The sequence below is a fragment of the Tribolium castaneum genome, chromosome 9 (genome assembly GCF_031307605.1).
Source record: "Tribolium castaneum strain GA2 chromosome 9, icTriCast1.1, whole genome shotgun sequence".
NCBI classification, from domain to species: Eukaryota; Metazoa; Arthropoda; class Insecta; order Coleoptera; family Tenebrionidae; genus Tribolium; species Tribolium castaneum.
This window is the reverse complement of record NC_087402.1, coordinates 6916653-6933010: the sequence shown is the minus strand read 5'-3', so window position 1 is coordinate 6933010 and position 16358 is coordinate 6916653. Positions and strand designations below refer to the sequence as shown.

Sequence of the window (16358 nt, the reverse complement as noted above, 5' to 3'; positions counted from 1 at the left end):
AAATATTAAAAAATAACTGTACTTATGTTTATATCTGTACTGGACAAGAAAAAAAAATTGAGTTTTTTTCTTACATTTTTAAAGTCTTAAGCATTTTTCGTGATGTCTTCTTAAGTCAAATTTTGCTTTTTACGTAAAAATTTATGTCTAGATAATTTTTGTAGTACTTTACTAACATTTAACTGGAGTTAATATTTTTTGTAAGTTATTTGTTAAACAAATCTTCAACCGACTTTGAAAGTCAAGAAGAAAGTATATTCTTGGTTGCCTACATGAAAATACAGAATTCAGTTTCTCCCCACTACACATTTTAAATAGATGGACATCGACCGCAAGTAAAATTAGTTATTTTTGCACCTGCAAAGATGGTATAAGTCAGGAATCAAGTTTTATCTTAGGAATTTTTTTAAGAATGTTTATTTTAGTATCAAAGGATAGTATTACTTCTTTTCTAAATCTAATAATATTACTACAACGTAAATTTTCACAAGAATTTGTTTTTGTTAGAGCAGGGTCTTCAATTTTATTTATTCAATGATTCATTTATTTTAATTAATTATTGTTTATAAGTACACAACGGAACAGGAAGATTAATAAATGGCAGTGATTAAATGATTAAACACAATTAAAGTTGGTAAACAAGGAGCAAAATCACAAATGTAAATTTATGTGAAAAATGTAGTCAGATTTTATCAATGAAAAAACCAAGTTCTTACATTCTAGAACACGCATGAAGATAATAAATCTTCCGTTTTGTGAAAGCATAATAACCAAAAAAATGATGAAATGATATTTTGAAACTGATCCTCTTCTAGCGAAATACTAGATAAGAATTACATCGTAAAACTAATACGAGTGTACTACACTTTGTGAATGGTTACAGGAGGTTTCGCAAACACCTCTTGCTAAAAAGGATTCACAAAAACATTAATGTTTCTCTACATTTTTTCATTTATTTTTTCATACTGAAAATTAGTCATTTTGTTTTTGCATCAGCTTACGCCATCACTTTCGTTCTTCGAAGATTTATCTAATCTGTGTAATTTTCCTGACGCAGCCGGTAGCAAGGCATAAATAACTGACTGAAAATTCCTGAAGTTAAATAATAACTAGGCCGATACCGCCATTAGCCGAAAATATTTGTTAATAGTTATGTCAGCGGTTAAAATTCGAATTTAAGATATGATGACCTACTTAAAGAGCAAGCGATGTGTGAATAACTTTTTGCAATACAAAAAATAACATGATGCAATGAAGAAACCAATAGACCAGTTCTAACGTATGCATCTTCTCAAAATATTCGGCATTTCTATTATAATATCTATGCAATAAAATTACGAAACTAAGCAAGCACATCGTACAAATAACCAAATTATCCTTACTTAAGGTTAACACAAAGCCTTGACGTTCGCCAATTTCGCAAATTTTATTAAATTGTCTGAGACATGACTTGATCTTGCATGTTGATTAGACGCAAGTGCAGAAAGGTCGGTAATTGGTTGAGAAAGTCTGGGTAAAAATAATAATGGGATGTTTTGTCGAGTTAGCTTACAATAATAAAAGGATAAGTGCATGGGACGCATTACAAGCAATTTCCACCACTCTTGAGCGATTTTCCCGTTTCCACCCATTCTTGACCAATGGTCTGCATTCCCAGCAATGTTTATCTTCCATTATGTCTATCCAAGCGTCTTATGTAAGAAAGTGAGCCAATCAGCCTTGACTCATTTGACAAACGATATTTTTTTTACGAAAAGAAGGTTAATAGTGTTTCAATCTTCACGAGAAGTGGTGTCCAACACCGGCATCAGCATCAGTTCTTGTGTGCGGTTTTTCCACGAGGATTAGAAAGGATTGTTCTTGAAACTGCAGTAAGTGGATCACTTTTTGTTTCACATAATTACACCAAAACTAATTACACGTGTTGCTGTTATATAATTTAAAGCATGCAAGTGTGTCATCTTTTTTTGGAAATGGATTACGTTCACGGTTTTTTTAAACCTGATTTTGGAGGAAAGCATAGTTGAGGTGACATAATTGTTTACGGTGTTGGGCATTCAAAATTGCATGTGAACGGCTAATTATGAATGTGATTAATCAAAAAAGAACTGATTTTGTAATAACAGTTTCTCCTAATCCAAATTAGATAATTATAATAATTGAATTATTTGACGCTTTGATTAATATTTTGAAGCGACTTCCTGTCTCAATCACTCGACAAATAATAGAATCCTGCCATGTCTTCACCTAATTACTATCGATATAAATGTAAATAAAACTGTAACTTTCTATAATTGATTATGGTCACAGTGGAAAACGCTTTATATAATAATTTTCCTCCCATTTCAACCCGTTTTCTACAAGCTGTAACTGCTACCGCTGCTATAAACATGGTAAATTATGTGTTTAACACTTGCGAAATTTTTAAAACAGGAATTTTATTAAATGGACAGCCGTGTCAGTAAACGTGTTTTTACAATCATTTGCCCACTTCTAGCAAATGATTAATTTAATGTGTAAAAGTTGTAAGAGCCTTCAAGGTTTTGCCGATAATCCTAAGAATAATTGTCGCAGAATAATTGCAAGTCATTACATAATTAGAGATATGTAGGCACCAGGTATTGCAATAAGTGACCCCTCATGTACAAATATCAATAAAACTAATGAAGATGCTTATGAATCATTGGAAAATGGTTGTAAAGTTGCGAAGGATAATGACAGTTATTACTAGTCGAAAGTTAAGTGTTGACTGTAATAAATGGTGAACAATAAAAGAAATGATCTGGGTATAAAGGTTAGATACAATTGCAATTCTCTTACTTTTGTTCCTTTTTTTGCACCGAGAATTTCACAATCAGAAGTTTGAATAAATAGGTGAGTAGGGTGTTGTTCAGTTTTTTTCAATTACACAGAGCAGATCTGAAAGTGTATCACATATCCTTGAGCTGTAACGCGTGTTCAGGTATGCATTCCACAGAAAATTGAAAAAGTTTTAGAAATTGTTTCAAGATTACTCCAATGCATTTCTTCTCTTTATACACAAACTTGGAAAAAACATTGCCAATTAAGCAGAAATATGGGTTTTTTGGTTGAGTAATGTTAAAAAAATCAATGCTCAACACATTAGAATATTAAAATTTTATACAGCGTGCTCAAAAACTGGCGCACCAACTCAATGGTGTGTGGTAGAGAACTGGTTACACATAAAGATAAAAAGAGTAAAAAAAGTCTTTGTATTAAAGTTATTGATAAATAACGGATTTTAGATAAATGATATGTGGCAACGTTGTCTAACAGTCATGATCGCAATAGAATTTGAGCAACAATAAAAATAAATTATTTTTGAAACGATTTCCTAGGAAATAATTTTCAGTGTTGGCACATCTACATATTGTAATTTTTTTGATGAATTATAATTTTTTTAAATTAAAAAAACTGCTAAAGCCAGATAGAAACCTGGTATGAAACATAAAAACATAAAAAAGTTAACACAATAAGTTTGTAGCTCTAGATTTTTTAAAATATGACTTTAGGAATTTTTTTAACATTTTTTCCGTAATCTGCTCTTGCTTCTCAATGTACCACTGAGTTGGTGCACCAGTTTTTGAGCATTCTGTATAAACAAGTATTTTGCTTATTTCAATTATTCCATTCTCATTCAGAGTTTTTTAGAAGTGTCGACTTCGGAAACAACAAAGTTGTTAATTTATGTCTTTGTTTCTCTAATTTTTTAAATAATAGAAATTTGAAAGTAATGTATTAGTCATTTTGTCTACAGCCTACCAGTCGTCAGTTAGGTCGTTTATTTCTAGTCATTATCAGATAATATCTAATGGGTCTATTATTTTATAAAAACCACTATTTCCGACAAATGATATTTAAATATTTAAATCAAGTTACTCACAATGTTTACAATGTGTTCTACTATAACATTTTAATTTCAAATCACCCGAAATATACTTAGTCATCTACAAACTATAGCATCAATTACGAAAGTAATCGCAAGTCTCACAGAGGTTTTACTCAGATTGTTAATTGATTTTAATTGGGACACATGTGGTTTTATTCGTTATCCTTGACCGATAATAACATTCTTTTTTATTAGAAACAACTAACATTCCCATTAGTTCTGCAAAATGGAAATCGGGAATTTATCATAATTTTTCTTGATAGCAGATCTAATTATTCTATTAATTCACTTTCTATTCGATTTTTTCTTATAAATGTTAAACGATTAGCGTTATTTAAATTCACTATTTTGTTGTAACTTTTATGTGAGGTGACATAAGCATTGCTAAAGTTTATCCAAAAAAGCGAAATTCGGGAAATCAGCACTGACTTTTATAAATATAAAATCCTCTATTCTACGACGAGCTCCTAAAGTTCAAGATCAAGTCTATCATTGACCCTGACGCACACATCTAATTTACAATGGTCTAGTGAAAGTTGCATCAAAAATTACCTAATATTCATTCCCAAATCTTGCAATAATAAACAACCCAAATTTAATCGAAATTCGAAAGTCTCTACTGATAGTAGCTAAAAAGTGACAGTTTGCAGTGATATAATTCTCGGATTTTGTCCAACTTTCAAAAAAAGATTATCACAAAATAGCTAATTACGATGCACAAGTGGTGTGAGTCGAAATTCGTTGGGCAATACCATCGATTTCCAATTACATCCGTCTCGTCATTACTTTCTTACTTGGAGGCATGTGAATAATAATGGAAAAGGTCGTCAAGGCTGGAAAATCGAGCAAACCTCCCAAAAATCCCAACCAACTTGTTATATCACGGCTTCTGCCAATCAGTGAGAGTAAATGCACACATGCCTTCGGTCCTCAGCGTACGATTTGTGACAGAAAAGGAAAACTCTACCACTACGTGTACAGTTTATTCAATTCACTTTCAAGTGCCGGTGGATTCCTGTAATAACTATTCGAGCATTCTGATGAAAGAATGCCAGTAGGTAAGGTGTACGACGTAGTGGTGGCTAGTTGACGAGCAATCAGTGACGAGTGATAACATGGTGTAGAGATAGGATTTTGAAGCAATTTTGTAAGTCATTTACCCAATTAGAATTTTTAAATTAAGACGATCGTAAATTTTCTATTTTTTAATAAGAGCCATGCAGCTGTGGTGAAATTATTTAACGAACAGGAATGACAAGTGGCTCGTAACACATTTTCCCTTTCTGGACTTTTACATAATTTTTTCGCCTGGAATGTCGGCCGATATGAAAGTAGTTTTCTTGTTGCTTTAGTGCAGTTTGAATTATTCTTATCACGTCCATAATCACTAAAATTTAACGACAAAGTACGCCAAATCGGTTTATGTAATTGTGATATAATTGCCACTTAAGTAGGTCTGTTCTTATTCCGCTCGACTTATTTTAAGTAATTACGACAATGCTTGTGATCTGTTTAAAAAACTCGCTAATTCCGGAAAAATTCTCAATAATTGTAGCTTTTTCTGCGGTTTTGAGACAGCTTTCTCTTTATCAGTTTTCGAAATTGGTGATAATTCCACGGAAAACCTGGCGAGGTCACAAGTATTTACATAAAACATGTCTCACAATTGGAATTGTCGCTGTTACATCATTTCAAAAAATTTAATTACGGAGAAAGCTTACCTAAAAGCCGGTTTTATCGAAATTAATTGATTATCCCTTTCAGGCTATGCAGAATAGATTATTAATTAGAAGTCTGCTGTTGTTTTTAATAACAACCTGTTTTGCCCTGGCGCTCCAGTCGTCAGCCCCCAACAAAAACAATGTAAGTAAATGGTTAATTAATGACAAAAATTAGTGTGACTTTCAGGTCCCGAACCAAGAAATTGCGCGCGATAAACGCCTCATTTTTAAGAAGAAAAGCAGTCCGGGATTTTTTCGAACCCTATTTTCGGTAGTATATGAGGTAGGAAAAACTGTTTTTTTGTATTTTGTTCTAATGTTATTTTTTAGCAATGGGCAGACACGAAAAATACAATAAGTAACGTAAGCAGACTAATTAATGATAATTTCGCCCCGGAAAATGCTCCGGTGAGTTGACACGACGGTGAAATGACTTAATTGAAACTGTTTAATTCTAGTTGAAAGTTTCGACCACTACGGTGAGTAGTGATCCGAATGCTACGACAACGGAAGCTCCCTTTAAGATAACCCGGAGTGAGTTTAACCGGATCCTCCGGAGGAATTTGCGGGGTTTGGTCCGCCTGTTCAATATCGAATTACAAGACGCTTTGAAGGTGATTTCAAGCTTGTTTGTCTAAGCTACAGGGAGGTTGTTTCAGGTTTCCGAAAAAAATTGGGCCGAGTATCAGAAAAATGCGTCGTTAGAAATTTCGAAATTTTTGTAAATGGGAAGGAAATGTTGCCAGATTGTCTGTGATAAAATGTAGAATTATGTGGATTGCTCAATTTAAGTTATGGTCGTTAGCTTAGTTTACAAAATCATGACTATTTATTGCTTGAGTTTTAGCGACTGCACTATTTTGTAATTTTAATTTATTTAATTTGTAAATAAATATAACTAAAGCGACTTTTATTTCTATCATTAACAAGTAAAAGCCGGTAAAAGCCAAGTTTATCTTTTTTTCATTTCGCGGAAAAATTTCAAACCCAAATTTTAACCTTGTCCTTTTGAATAATTATTTTTTGAACTATATAATTATGCACCCACGTAACTATTTTTACTCAAAAATGTCCACACTACTTTACTTGCTGTTTCTAGTGTCAGTTGCTCACAATGGGGACGCTCTCATCCGTAGAAAACTAATTGAGTCAAGTTATTACAGTTCGCCGTTAAATTTTGTAAAAAATTGCAAGTGTTTAGTGTTAATTTAATCGAAGATTTTTTTAGTTAAAATTACCACTGACTTATCGTAAAGGTACCTTAGGTGTGAATTTCTTAGGTTTTCACGCTACTGCAGGTCTTTTTGGCGGTTTATTGGCCGAAACGGCTGGTTTGGGTGGCCCTCATGCCGAGGCTAGTACGCCTTTTGGGCAAAGCGCTGGTGCTGGTATTGGTGTAAGAAGTAAACTTGGTAAAAATTTCAAGTTTTGATGAAGAAAGTTCGATGTAAAAGAAACTTTTAGGATCTAATTACGCATATCTTTACTGTTATTCTCAGTTGGGCAAAAGTAAAGCTGGGATGGTTTTATTAGGTGGAATGGATAAGGGGAGATGGAAAGTGAAGCTTCAAAGCATCGAAGATGTTGAAGTGGGAAAATTTCTTTAAAACGCTTAATTAATAATGGAAGTTTATAAAAAATGTTTCGTCTAAACCCCACATTAGGAGTATTGGGAGTTGGATAAGTTGTAATGGTAATATATTGATCTAAAAACTGAGACTGCCATAATCCGTTAGATCTTGCTCAATTAATTCGGTTATACCGAAAGTAGGTATTAGTTATAGCTGTGTACAAATTTTTAGATATATAGCGTTATTACAATTCCCAATAGCACTTCTATTGGGTTTAGATAGAACATCTTGTATAATGATTACATTGGCATAAAAAATCTCACAATCTCACAAGCTTTTTGGATTAATCTGTAGGACATTTGTCTAGGACTAAAAAGCTTTAAATCGTTGTTTATTCTTAGAAGTAAATGAGTAAAAACTATGTACTTTTTCTAAATAAATGTTAACTTGATTTATTTATATCTCAAAAATTAGAGTCGATAGAATTTTTTTTTGTCATTACTGGCAGTTTTGAAATCAACGTCATATACAGTAAATGTAGTGTGAAGTAATGTTATTGGTTATTAAATTAATGGTTATATTTATAAGAAAAAATGTTTTGTAAAGCAAAATAAAAGCATTCTACAGAAATACGAAGTGTTTTTTTAAATCAGTGGAAGAGGAGGACGTTTTTTGTAATCTTTAATGACAACTTAACTGAACTTAATTTTTTAAAGACTTTATACAAACGCCAGGAGTGCTTATCTATTAGTAGTAAAATTTAAAAAAGAAGGATCTTTTTGTGTGGGCGCTTGCCTTAGAATCGGGAGGGAAATTGAGCAGTACTTTAATTTTAATATGACTAGTTATTAATAAATACATATTAGAGATTAGCCTCATCCAACTCGTAGAACTGAGGGTACAAGAGACAGTGTTCAAGGATAAATTTAAAATTTTTGATGAATGCAATAAAAGTTTTTTCTAGTTTGCGTTTCTAATAACAACTTTATGCATTCCAGTTGCGTTTCATAAAGAGGCTTTTTATGTACGCAGTTTTTTATTAACAAAGGTTGGTAACTCAACCAGAACATTATGAATTGACAAGGAAAAATATCCTCAAAGATGTCATAATTTATGTTTTCGGCTAATTTTTTGTAGTTCTGGAGGATAATCCGCTTGAAAAAAAAAACACTAACCAATGCTAAAATAATTGTCAATAGTTTTGAATTGTCAATCGCTTTGCACCGCAAAATGCTGTTACCTGACAGTTGACTTGGAATAATAATTATTATTATCACTCGTTTTTTACAATAATGCTGACACAATTTATCAGGATTATCAACAGAATTTCTTGAATTACAAAACTTCTTAAATACCATTTTTTGCAATTTTACCATTTTTTTTGAAAATAATAAAGGCAAAGTAGAAAAAAAGCGGATATAACACTTGTGTTATAAAATGTGTTGTCGCATTCATTCTTTTCCGGCTACAAAAACTTGGCTTATAAAACTCGTATAATGATATACTCACTGCCAGTAATGAGATCTAAAAAATGTCTTTTGGAAAAGCATAATTTAAGATTAGACTTTCGGTTAATATTATTCCTCACATTTTTAATAGCTATTTTATTAAAACGAATGGACGGGAAACTTGTTTTCAATCTAATTCCGGTCGAATAACTTAAAAATTAAAATTAGCATTAATATTAATAATAAAAAAATACGTTTGAACCACTATCACCTGCTTCATACATACATTTAATGAATTTAATTACAAACGGAACTGGAACTAGCTAATGATGTGATGCATTCATTAATTTAATGATAATTTTAGTTAATCGAGTCGTATACTTGTCTCATTTAGCAAATTTGCATACTTTCACTTTAAAATGTAAAAAATAAATTTTGCTTACTAAAATAACCGTTGTTTTTTAATAACAATACAGAAATTGAGTTTCTTTATTTTTGTAGACGAAACGGTGAAAAAATAATCTGGAACTTCTGCTGTTTATCCCTTATTATCCTTCTAAACTTATTTGTAGGCAACCAACATTATACCTAAGCTTTTTAGTTGGTATAATATTGTATTCAAGTTTGCCTCCAAACAATGGTGTTTCAAACTTGCAAAATTAAATAGCTTGTAACTGTGTTTGTTGTTATTTTTATATTTTTTTTAAAGCATGACATGATAGAAAAATAAAAAAAAACATTTTATATGGCCTGATTTTTACAAGTTCCATTCCATTACATTACTATAGAAAAAGTTTACAAATCACTTAATAAGAATTTTATAAAATAGGCCTCAGGATAGTTGTGCTTTACCTCGTTATTGACGCTTAATAATTTTAAAATAAATATTTAACTGCATAATATCTTATGGTTGCAGTTTTATGGTGGAATTTATAATGTATGTCGTATTCATTATATAAACCATCGTAAAATTAAATCGAAATATGAATTTCAGTTTATGAAGAGTCAAACCCAGTTACTAAACATCCAAGTTATTAATTCTATGCCCATAAATTTGTCGTGCCTTCCAGCTACGGAAGGAATTGACGTCACTCCTCAAAAACCCCCGCAAAATAGGAGAAAGTTGGAAAATGCTTTTCATTAATGGAAAAATAACCATAAACTCGTCGATTATAGTGTAACATTTCCGATATTACATGACCAGAGGTGTGCTTGAAACTGTCTTGTCATTTCACATTGCTTGCATTATTTCCGGATCGCAAGCCATAACGGTACTTGTCGATCAACTCAATACACAAAGAAACAGCGATTTTACAGTTTCTTTCACAGCCGAGTTGGAAGAAACCTATCGGAAGTGATCGGTTATGTAAGAAAAACACGGAAGCTGGGCTGGTTCCGAAGAAACTCGTATTTTTCTAACCGGAATTCAGGATCTGTCGATAAATATTCAAAGGGTTCGGGGTCACGGAATTAATGCGGCCCAAGTGATTGTTTCATTTCCTTATGCTAATTTTCGCAGGAAAACCGTTCGGAAAATAGGCCGTCCTTGAACGACAAAATACGCATTCAATTAATTCGATTTAACAGCCATAAAATCATATACCATGTTTTTAAATTATCCTTAATTTTTTGCAATCTGATGAATTATTTAAGAAGAATTCCGGCTTTGGAAAGCCGTAATTAGCATTTTATTAATTGTAGCATTTGTTGAATCACGACTTGATTGTTAACATTGTGGAGGTCAAGAATTTATACTTCGCAAATGCTACATTGAACGTTCAAATATTATTAACAAATTATCTAATATTTATTGTTCTATAAATTTTTTGACGAATTGTGTGGAAAGTGATGAGTCAGGCTTGATGGATACATTTATAAAATTACAATAAATCTCGAAACTAATTTACATAATTACTGTTATGTGTTTACATTTATTGTTTAGCTGGTCTTAAAAATATGTTTGAATAAATACAGGTTCAAAACACTTTGGATGGGCAACTCATAAACATTTTTTTATGGCGGAAAAAAACTGCAAAAATATTTTTCATTGTTTAAAAGCCGGTAAATAATCCTTTTACCAGGAATACCGCTCACAAAAATAAACACTTTCGTAAAATAGTAACATTTAATCTGAAAGGGTACATTGAATTTTTATTAATGAATTTCAAATTAGCAAATTACTGTTTGACGCAACCGCATCACATAATTTTCGTATGATTGATATTTTTCGCCTTCCATTGAACTGTCGCCGTCATAATAACCTGTTTCAGCGTCTAATTTAGCAACACTTCCTAATTACCAACGCATAAACTGGGCGGAATAGACAGATAAACCTCCGAAAATTAAATTCGTGTGCGTCAAACGCTATCAAAGAAGAAATGTGACGCATGGTCTGCCGAATTTTACGTCAGGTTTGATTTAGTACAGGAAAAAAAATTCGTAGAAATAGCCAAGGTAAGTAGGACCACAGCAACCCTACCAGCAATTGCACAATCCTCCAATTATTTGCAAGTAGAATTAGTGCGAATGAGGTAAGGTGTTAGGAAATGTTTAATTTTGTTAGCTGTGGCAACGAGAGGAAATTTTTGCCATTTTTCGAAAACGATTTTGTTCCTGCTCACGTTGCGAAATCGTTTTCGATCATTTTCGAACCGAATTTAAATGTCGAGGTAAAACGGTAAAATTTCTGATGTTTTCCGCATTAGAGGCCACCTAAGCCGTTTTTTCCCGCATTGTTCTCATATGCGAAAGAATCAATGACCTAGGATCGAGCGCTATGATGGTACTTTGTAAAATTAATTATTTCCTCGCTCAAGTACGGTTGCTTTTTTTGGGCAATTGTCCTTAATTAATGCGGTGTCCTATTGGACACACCGTCTAATTTTAGCCCATTCAATTGATAAGAGTGTCTTTTTGCAATTTAAATAAAGTGTTTGATTAGCGTTAGTCATGTTCTTGTGATTGTTAATAATTGAAGCGTTCTATTTATAAGGACGCTAAAGACCGGTGCTTCTCTCCATTGCTTTGGAACAGCTGGGGCTGACCACACGAAGAAATGTGAAAGTACTCGAGAGAAAGGTGCCTGCTATTCGGTGAAACAGTGACATGAAGGTAGTGAAGTCTACCTGATCCAGTGCTGGTGGTACTGTTATATTATCTCTAGCGCTGCCACACATTTCAGTATTTTGTACATAGTGGCTCTGAGAAGCAGATATCCAGTGATAGAGTGCACAGAACTTGTTGTATTCTAACACACGTTTTAATTATAACACAATGAGCAAGGTAAGGAGAACATGATCTTATTTAATCACTCAACGACTGGAATATCACGTGGAGTTGTGCACGTATTTACATAAACAGCGCGAGAAAAATTCGAATTTATTACCTCAATTAAAATTATTCAAATAAATGACAATTTATGTTATCATGTACTGAAAATTGATGAATTAGTTCAGCTTTTCCCTCACAAAACGTTTTGTCATTACACACGCAATAACATTCAAATGCTTGTATTTTTAGCAATTATTCAAACACACGAACTGCATAATTGTGATAAGGAGATAAGATTAACAAGGCAAACATATTTTTCCACTTTTGTTTTCAAACGACAATGCACAAGATCGTAAATTTTGTTAACCGGTGCTTCATAACCGCTAAATATAATTATTTTCAAAATGTTTTAACAAAACTCTAATTATGAAACAATTAGTAGAGATAGAGATGATCTTCAACACTTGTTAGACTGATTAATGGGCAGATATTTAAAAATAAAAGAAAACACTTTTTTAAGATGCTGGACAAAGATTATCTATTATTTATAAACGAATAATGGCTTCAGCTAAACACATTCTTTGTTAATAAAGTTCATTGTTATAAAAAACATTATTAAACCGCAGAACCGTTAGTTCTTTTTAAATCAACTATTTTGATGAGATGCAACTAATATTATAACTTTTTGTTTTGTTTTTGTTTGTTTGATATTTAAAACAATAGTTTCATCTTTAGGAAAGTTTTTGGATGTTTGCATGTTTGAATTTTTTAATATCAACTTGGCTCATTATTTTCCTATTTCGGTATATTACCTTTTTAAACAAAAAAATTGTTTATGAAATTAACCAAATTGATGTGCAATTACTTTTATTTTATCTTGGAATCGTTATGTCGTTTACAAAACCGTGCCCTTTATGGCACAGACCAATCAAGACCACTTAGTAATGTCTGATTTTTTTCAAAAACAAAACAAAATCTAATGTTAATGATCATTTTCTTTTATTTGAAAATTTGATTTGGCTCTTTTTTCTTCTATGGTTTAAAAAATGCAGGGAATTTGAAGGAAAACGAGTTGTCTAATTTTTATTCTTCTTTTATTAAAGAATTATTAAATAATGTACGCTAAGACAGAGTCATAAATAAAAATATTGGAATCGTAATTACTAATATAGAAATGATTTAAAATTCAAAACTATAATTTGGATTTTAATAAGTATGATAAAAGAAAAAATAAAGAAGCCGCTCCGACTGAAAGGAGTGGAAGACTTGCCTTGAGTTTGGTAATTCCTGTGCAAAATCAATGAGCAAAAAGAATACAATTTATTGTATCATACTAAACTGTTGTTCCTGTGGTATTTATTCCCCTTATCTTTAAAATGTGTAAGGCAATAATGGCATTTGTTGAAAGATTACGAAAAGACAATAAATTTTGTTTGTCAGAAAACATAAATATTGAGTATATTTCATTAAAGACAAATTTTTTCTTTTACTGTTTCTATTTACAAAACAGACCTTGAAGCGTAATAGGTCATTCACAAGCAAACTGACCTGAATTTTTATCAATTGAACTTTACTAACGGAGTCATCTGGAAAATGTGTTCTATTTTAAAAGCCTTGAATTAAACACTAAGATCTCGCATTTGGGAAAAGTGCGTACTCGTAGGTAATTGCAAAACAAGTTTCTGTTACTCGTGGACTATTCTAGAAAAATCAAAATCTCTCCATCAGGAATTTTATAATTACGTTACTAAATAAAATATTCTGATGAATATTGATGTTCCCATATCAAGGGCAAAACAATCAATGTAATTATTCCAAGACGGCTGTCTGACCTAGACAACAGTCGATTACACAATGTGGGTCAATTTATTAATTAGATTTTTTCCAGGTTGTGATTTACGTTCTGGACAAGATCGTCTGGATGCTGCTGATAACAGCAGTCACCACACAAGCGCTCCAAATCGCTGGGGTTGTCGACGCCCCTAAGGGCCTTGGAGACATTTCGTATAAACAGGTGAGACGGTTTAACAAAACCAAAGTGCTTTCTAGAAATAACTAACTTTATTTACCACGAACGATTAAATAACCATGTGTGTAATTGGTTCAAGTTGAATAAATAATTGTGCTCTCGCGTAAACTGAAAAATTTATTCCATTTATTCCACACCCTGCGCTATTACGTTCTAGAAAAAAATAATTAGCGCAAAGATAAGCAATATGAAAATGTTCTTTGTTTTGTTACGGTCTACGAATAATTTATATTTTTATGAAAATAATTCATTTTAAATCAAACTTCCCAGCTGTAGTTTTAATTACTAGGCACTTGTGAAGTAATTTTTTATTGCTCTTTGAAACAAGTTTTGTAATTTTGGGAAATTTTGAGTTCTTGAGGTAATCTTTTAATAACGTATGAAATAACGAAAAAACACCTACGCCTGGTTATGGTAATCGGAGATGCAATAAAACAAGTTAATTTCTCTTTTCCCGAACCGAATCACGCTATCTTAACATTTCGAATAATTTATGGAGAAAAGAGCTGATTATTTTCACTCAGCAGAGAAAGTTTTTGTGTTTTCCCTTATGCAACAAATATTTCACTGATCCAAGGAACAGCAAGATTTTAGGATTATAAAGTTAAATAAACAGTCATAACACTTGTTAACAAACACTGTCATTAAATTCTAGCAGGCAATAAAATTCTGTTTGCTTTTCAGGACAGTGAATACAATTTTCAAGTCCAAGTTGGCAACTCCGACGTCCGTGGCAAAAGGCAAACGGACCAAAGGTCTCCATTAATCGACAACATATTCAGCGTAAGTATGAAACGGTACTTGCTAAAGTAGCACTTGAAAGGAGAAAAAAGCTTTTAACCCAACCAAAATTTTTGCGTTCTTGACACACAAACCGAAATTTGTGTTTTTTGAGTGAATTAATTCCTAATTAGCTCACTTTTAACAGAAACAATTCGGGCAAGGTGAATACTTCTTCAGGATAAATCGGACGAATGTTATTACGGCGGTTATGTAGGACTAAGTAAGTCTCAACTTCATGCTTCATGATCCATTTCAAAGAGTTACAATCGCAAACATTCCGCTTTGAAAGTGTCGGTGGGTTTTTCAGCCGATTGTTTCGTTTTGCAGATTCCGATTACAACTCTTAATGCCGTGAATAATTTGGTGCAAAATACAAGGCCTGCATTTCAAAGTTTGAGGGAATTTGCTGCGAGGAGGTTCGACAGAGCAAATAAAGCCGCTAATAAAAATCAAACGAGACAGCAAAGGCCGGCCCCCGTTTATGTGCATTCGACTGAAGAAACTGTAAATACACAATGATTTTTAACCAAGTTGTACAATATTTTAAGCCCCATTGTTGATTATTGTAGAGTAGGTTTTATTGTGTTAAAATTTCGTTTCCATTCTTCATTGTTGTATCATGAATGTGTATTTTTAAGTGACGACCTGCGAAGTATTTATTTTTAAATTTGTCGCTTGATTAGTGATTATACTTTTGTGATATTTTATTACCACCGACAAAAATAAATTTATTTTTATACGCCATTGTATTTTTAACCCAATTCCTCTCAACGTTTTCAATCTTTTCAAACAATACACTTGGGTATGACTCAAAGTGTTTATAGCACAAATTATTTAAAAACTAATTGTTCGTAATTGCTCTACCTCTGATGCAATAAAGTAGTAAATTAGTAATTTTAAACCCATTCATTATGACTAAGAGTCATATGTTGCATGAAAACAACCAGGAATTAACATCGAAACTAACATCGTCGATTAATTTATTATTATTAATCTGTGTACGTTTATCACAGTATTCAAATTTAACACAAAATCAGTTAGTGATATTTCGTAATTAAGTTAATAATTTTGTTCGACATTTGTAAACGTGGGCACTCATATTAAATAATTAAGCGGTGATTGATTGTTTCGATCATAAAGCTATTATAAAAAATATCTACTCGTTATTAAACAAAAATTTAAATATTTTATTTATTAAATTAACACAATAATATCTACATAACAGTTTCCATAATAATAAATAAAATATTCCTCGAAAAGAAAAATTCTTAAACCTCAAAATTTTATTTACGTCATCACATAGTTCATGAAAATGTTTTCAGTGATGCGGAGGTTTTTCCTCCTTAATCTAAATATCTCTATAAATTTACAGAATTAAATATAGTGACTCAAAATTCTGTAAAAAAATTCCACAACATGAGAAAGTAACCACTTTACCACAATTTGTATTTCCATTTATAATTTCCAAGAATATTTGAAATTAACCTAAGAGGAAACGTGGGGACATATACCTATTTAAAAAGTATTGTTTTGGTTTAAAAAACCGACTTTTGTTTGATTACAGCTTTGTTAAGTATGAATCAATAAAGAAATTCAAATTTATGAAGAGAATACTTGTTGCATACG

The 16358-nt window shown here is 31.9% G+C and overlaps 2 protein-coding genes across 5 annotated transcripts; both read left to right on the top strand.

Moving 5' to 3' along the window:
* Positions 1-1691: 1691 nt before the first annotated feature.
* On the top strand, positions 1692-6538 carry LOC103312722 (uncharacterized protein). Of its 3 annotated transcripts, none has more exons than XM_008194108.3 (6): positions 1692-1871; positions 5675-5773; positions 5819-5914; positions 5962-6039; positions 6090-6245; positions 6291-6538. In XM_008194108.3, exons 2-6 carry the CDS (start codon positions 5678-5680, stop codon positions 6354-6356), a joined length of 492 nt encoding a protein of 163 aa, XP_008192330.2. In that variant the 5' UTR covers positions 1692-1871; positions 5675-5677; the 3' UTR covers positions 6357-6538. The 3 variants fall into 3 exon arrangements, with proteins under 3 accessions (XP_008192330.2, XP_015835031.2, XP_015835030.2); XM_015979545.2 differs by lacking the exon at positions 1692-1871 and adding an exon at positions 2739-2874; XM_015979544.2 differs by lacking the exon at positions 1692-1871 and adding an exon at positions 4369-5057.
* A 5113-nt stretch (positions 6539-11651) lies between these two features.
* LOC103312721 (hypothetical protein) lies at positions 11652-15471 on the top strand. 2 transcript variants are annotated; one of them, XM_008194107.3, is made up of 5 exons: positions 11652-11932; positions 13809-13934; positions 14634-14732; positions 14878-14952; positions 15060-15471. In XM_008194107.3, the coding sequence occupies exons 1-4, from the start codon at positions 11924-11926 to the stop codon at positions 14944-14946; spliced, it is 303 nt and encodes a 100-aa protein (XP_008192329.1). In that variant the 5' UTR covers positions 11652-11923; the 3' UTR covers positions 14947-14952; positions 15060-15471. The 2 variants fall into 2 exon arrangements, with proteins under 2 accessions (XP_008192329.1, XP_008192328.1); XM_008194106.3 differs by lacking the exon at positions 14878-14952 and having other exon boundaries at positions 11659-11932.
* The last annotated feature ends 887 nt before the right edge of the window (positions 15472-16358 follow it).

Coding starts and splice junctions, on each gene's coding strand:
- LOC103312721 (XM_008194106.3), top strand. Junction 13,935..14,633: donor GAGACATTTCGTATAAACAG/GTGAGACGGTTT, acceptor TTTGCTTTTCAG/GACAGTGAATACAATTTTCA. Junction 14,733..15,059: donor TAATCGACAACATATTCAGC/GTAAGTATGAAA, acceptor TTCGTTTTGCAG/ATTCCGATTACAACTCTTAA.
- LOC103312722 (XM_008194108.3), top strand. CDS start 5,678: ATGCAGAATAGATTATTAATTAGAAGTCTGCTGTTGTTTTTAATAACA. Junction 5,774..5,818: donor CAGCCCCCAACAAAAACAAT/GTAAGTAAATGG, acceptor TGTGACTTTCAG/GTCCCGAACCAAGAAATTGC. Junction 6,246..6,290: donor AATTACAAGACGCTTTGAAG/GTGATTTCAAGC, acceptor AGGTTGTTTCAG/GTTTCCGAAAAAAATTGGGC.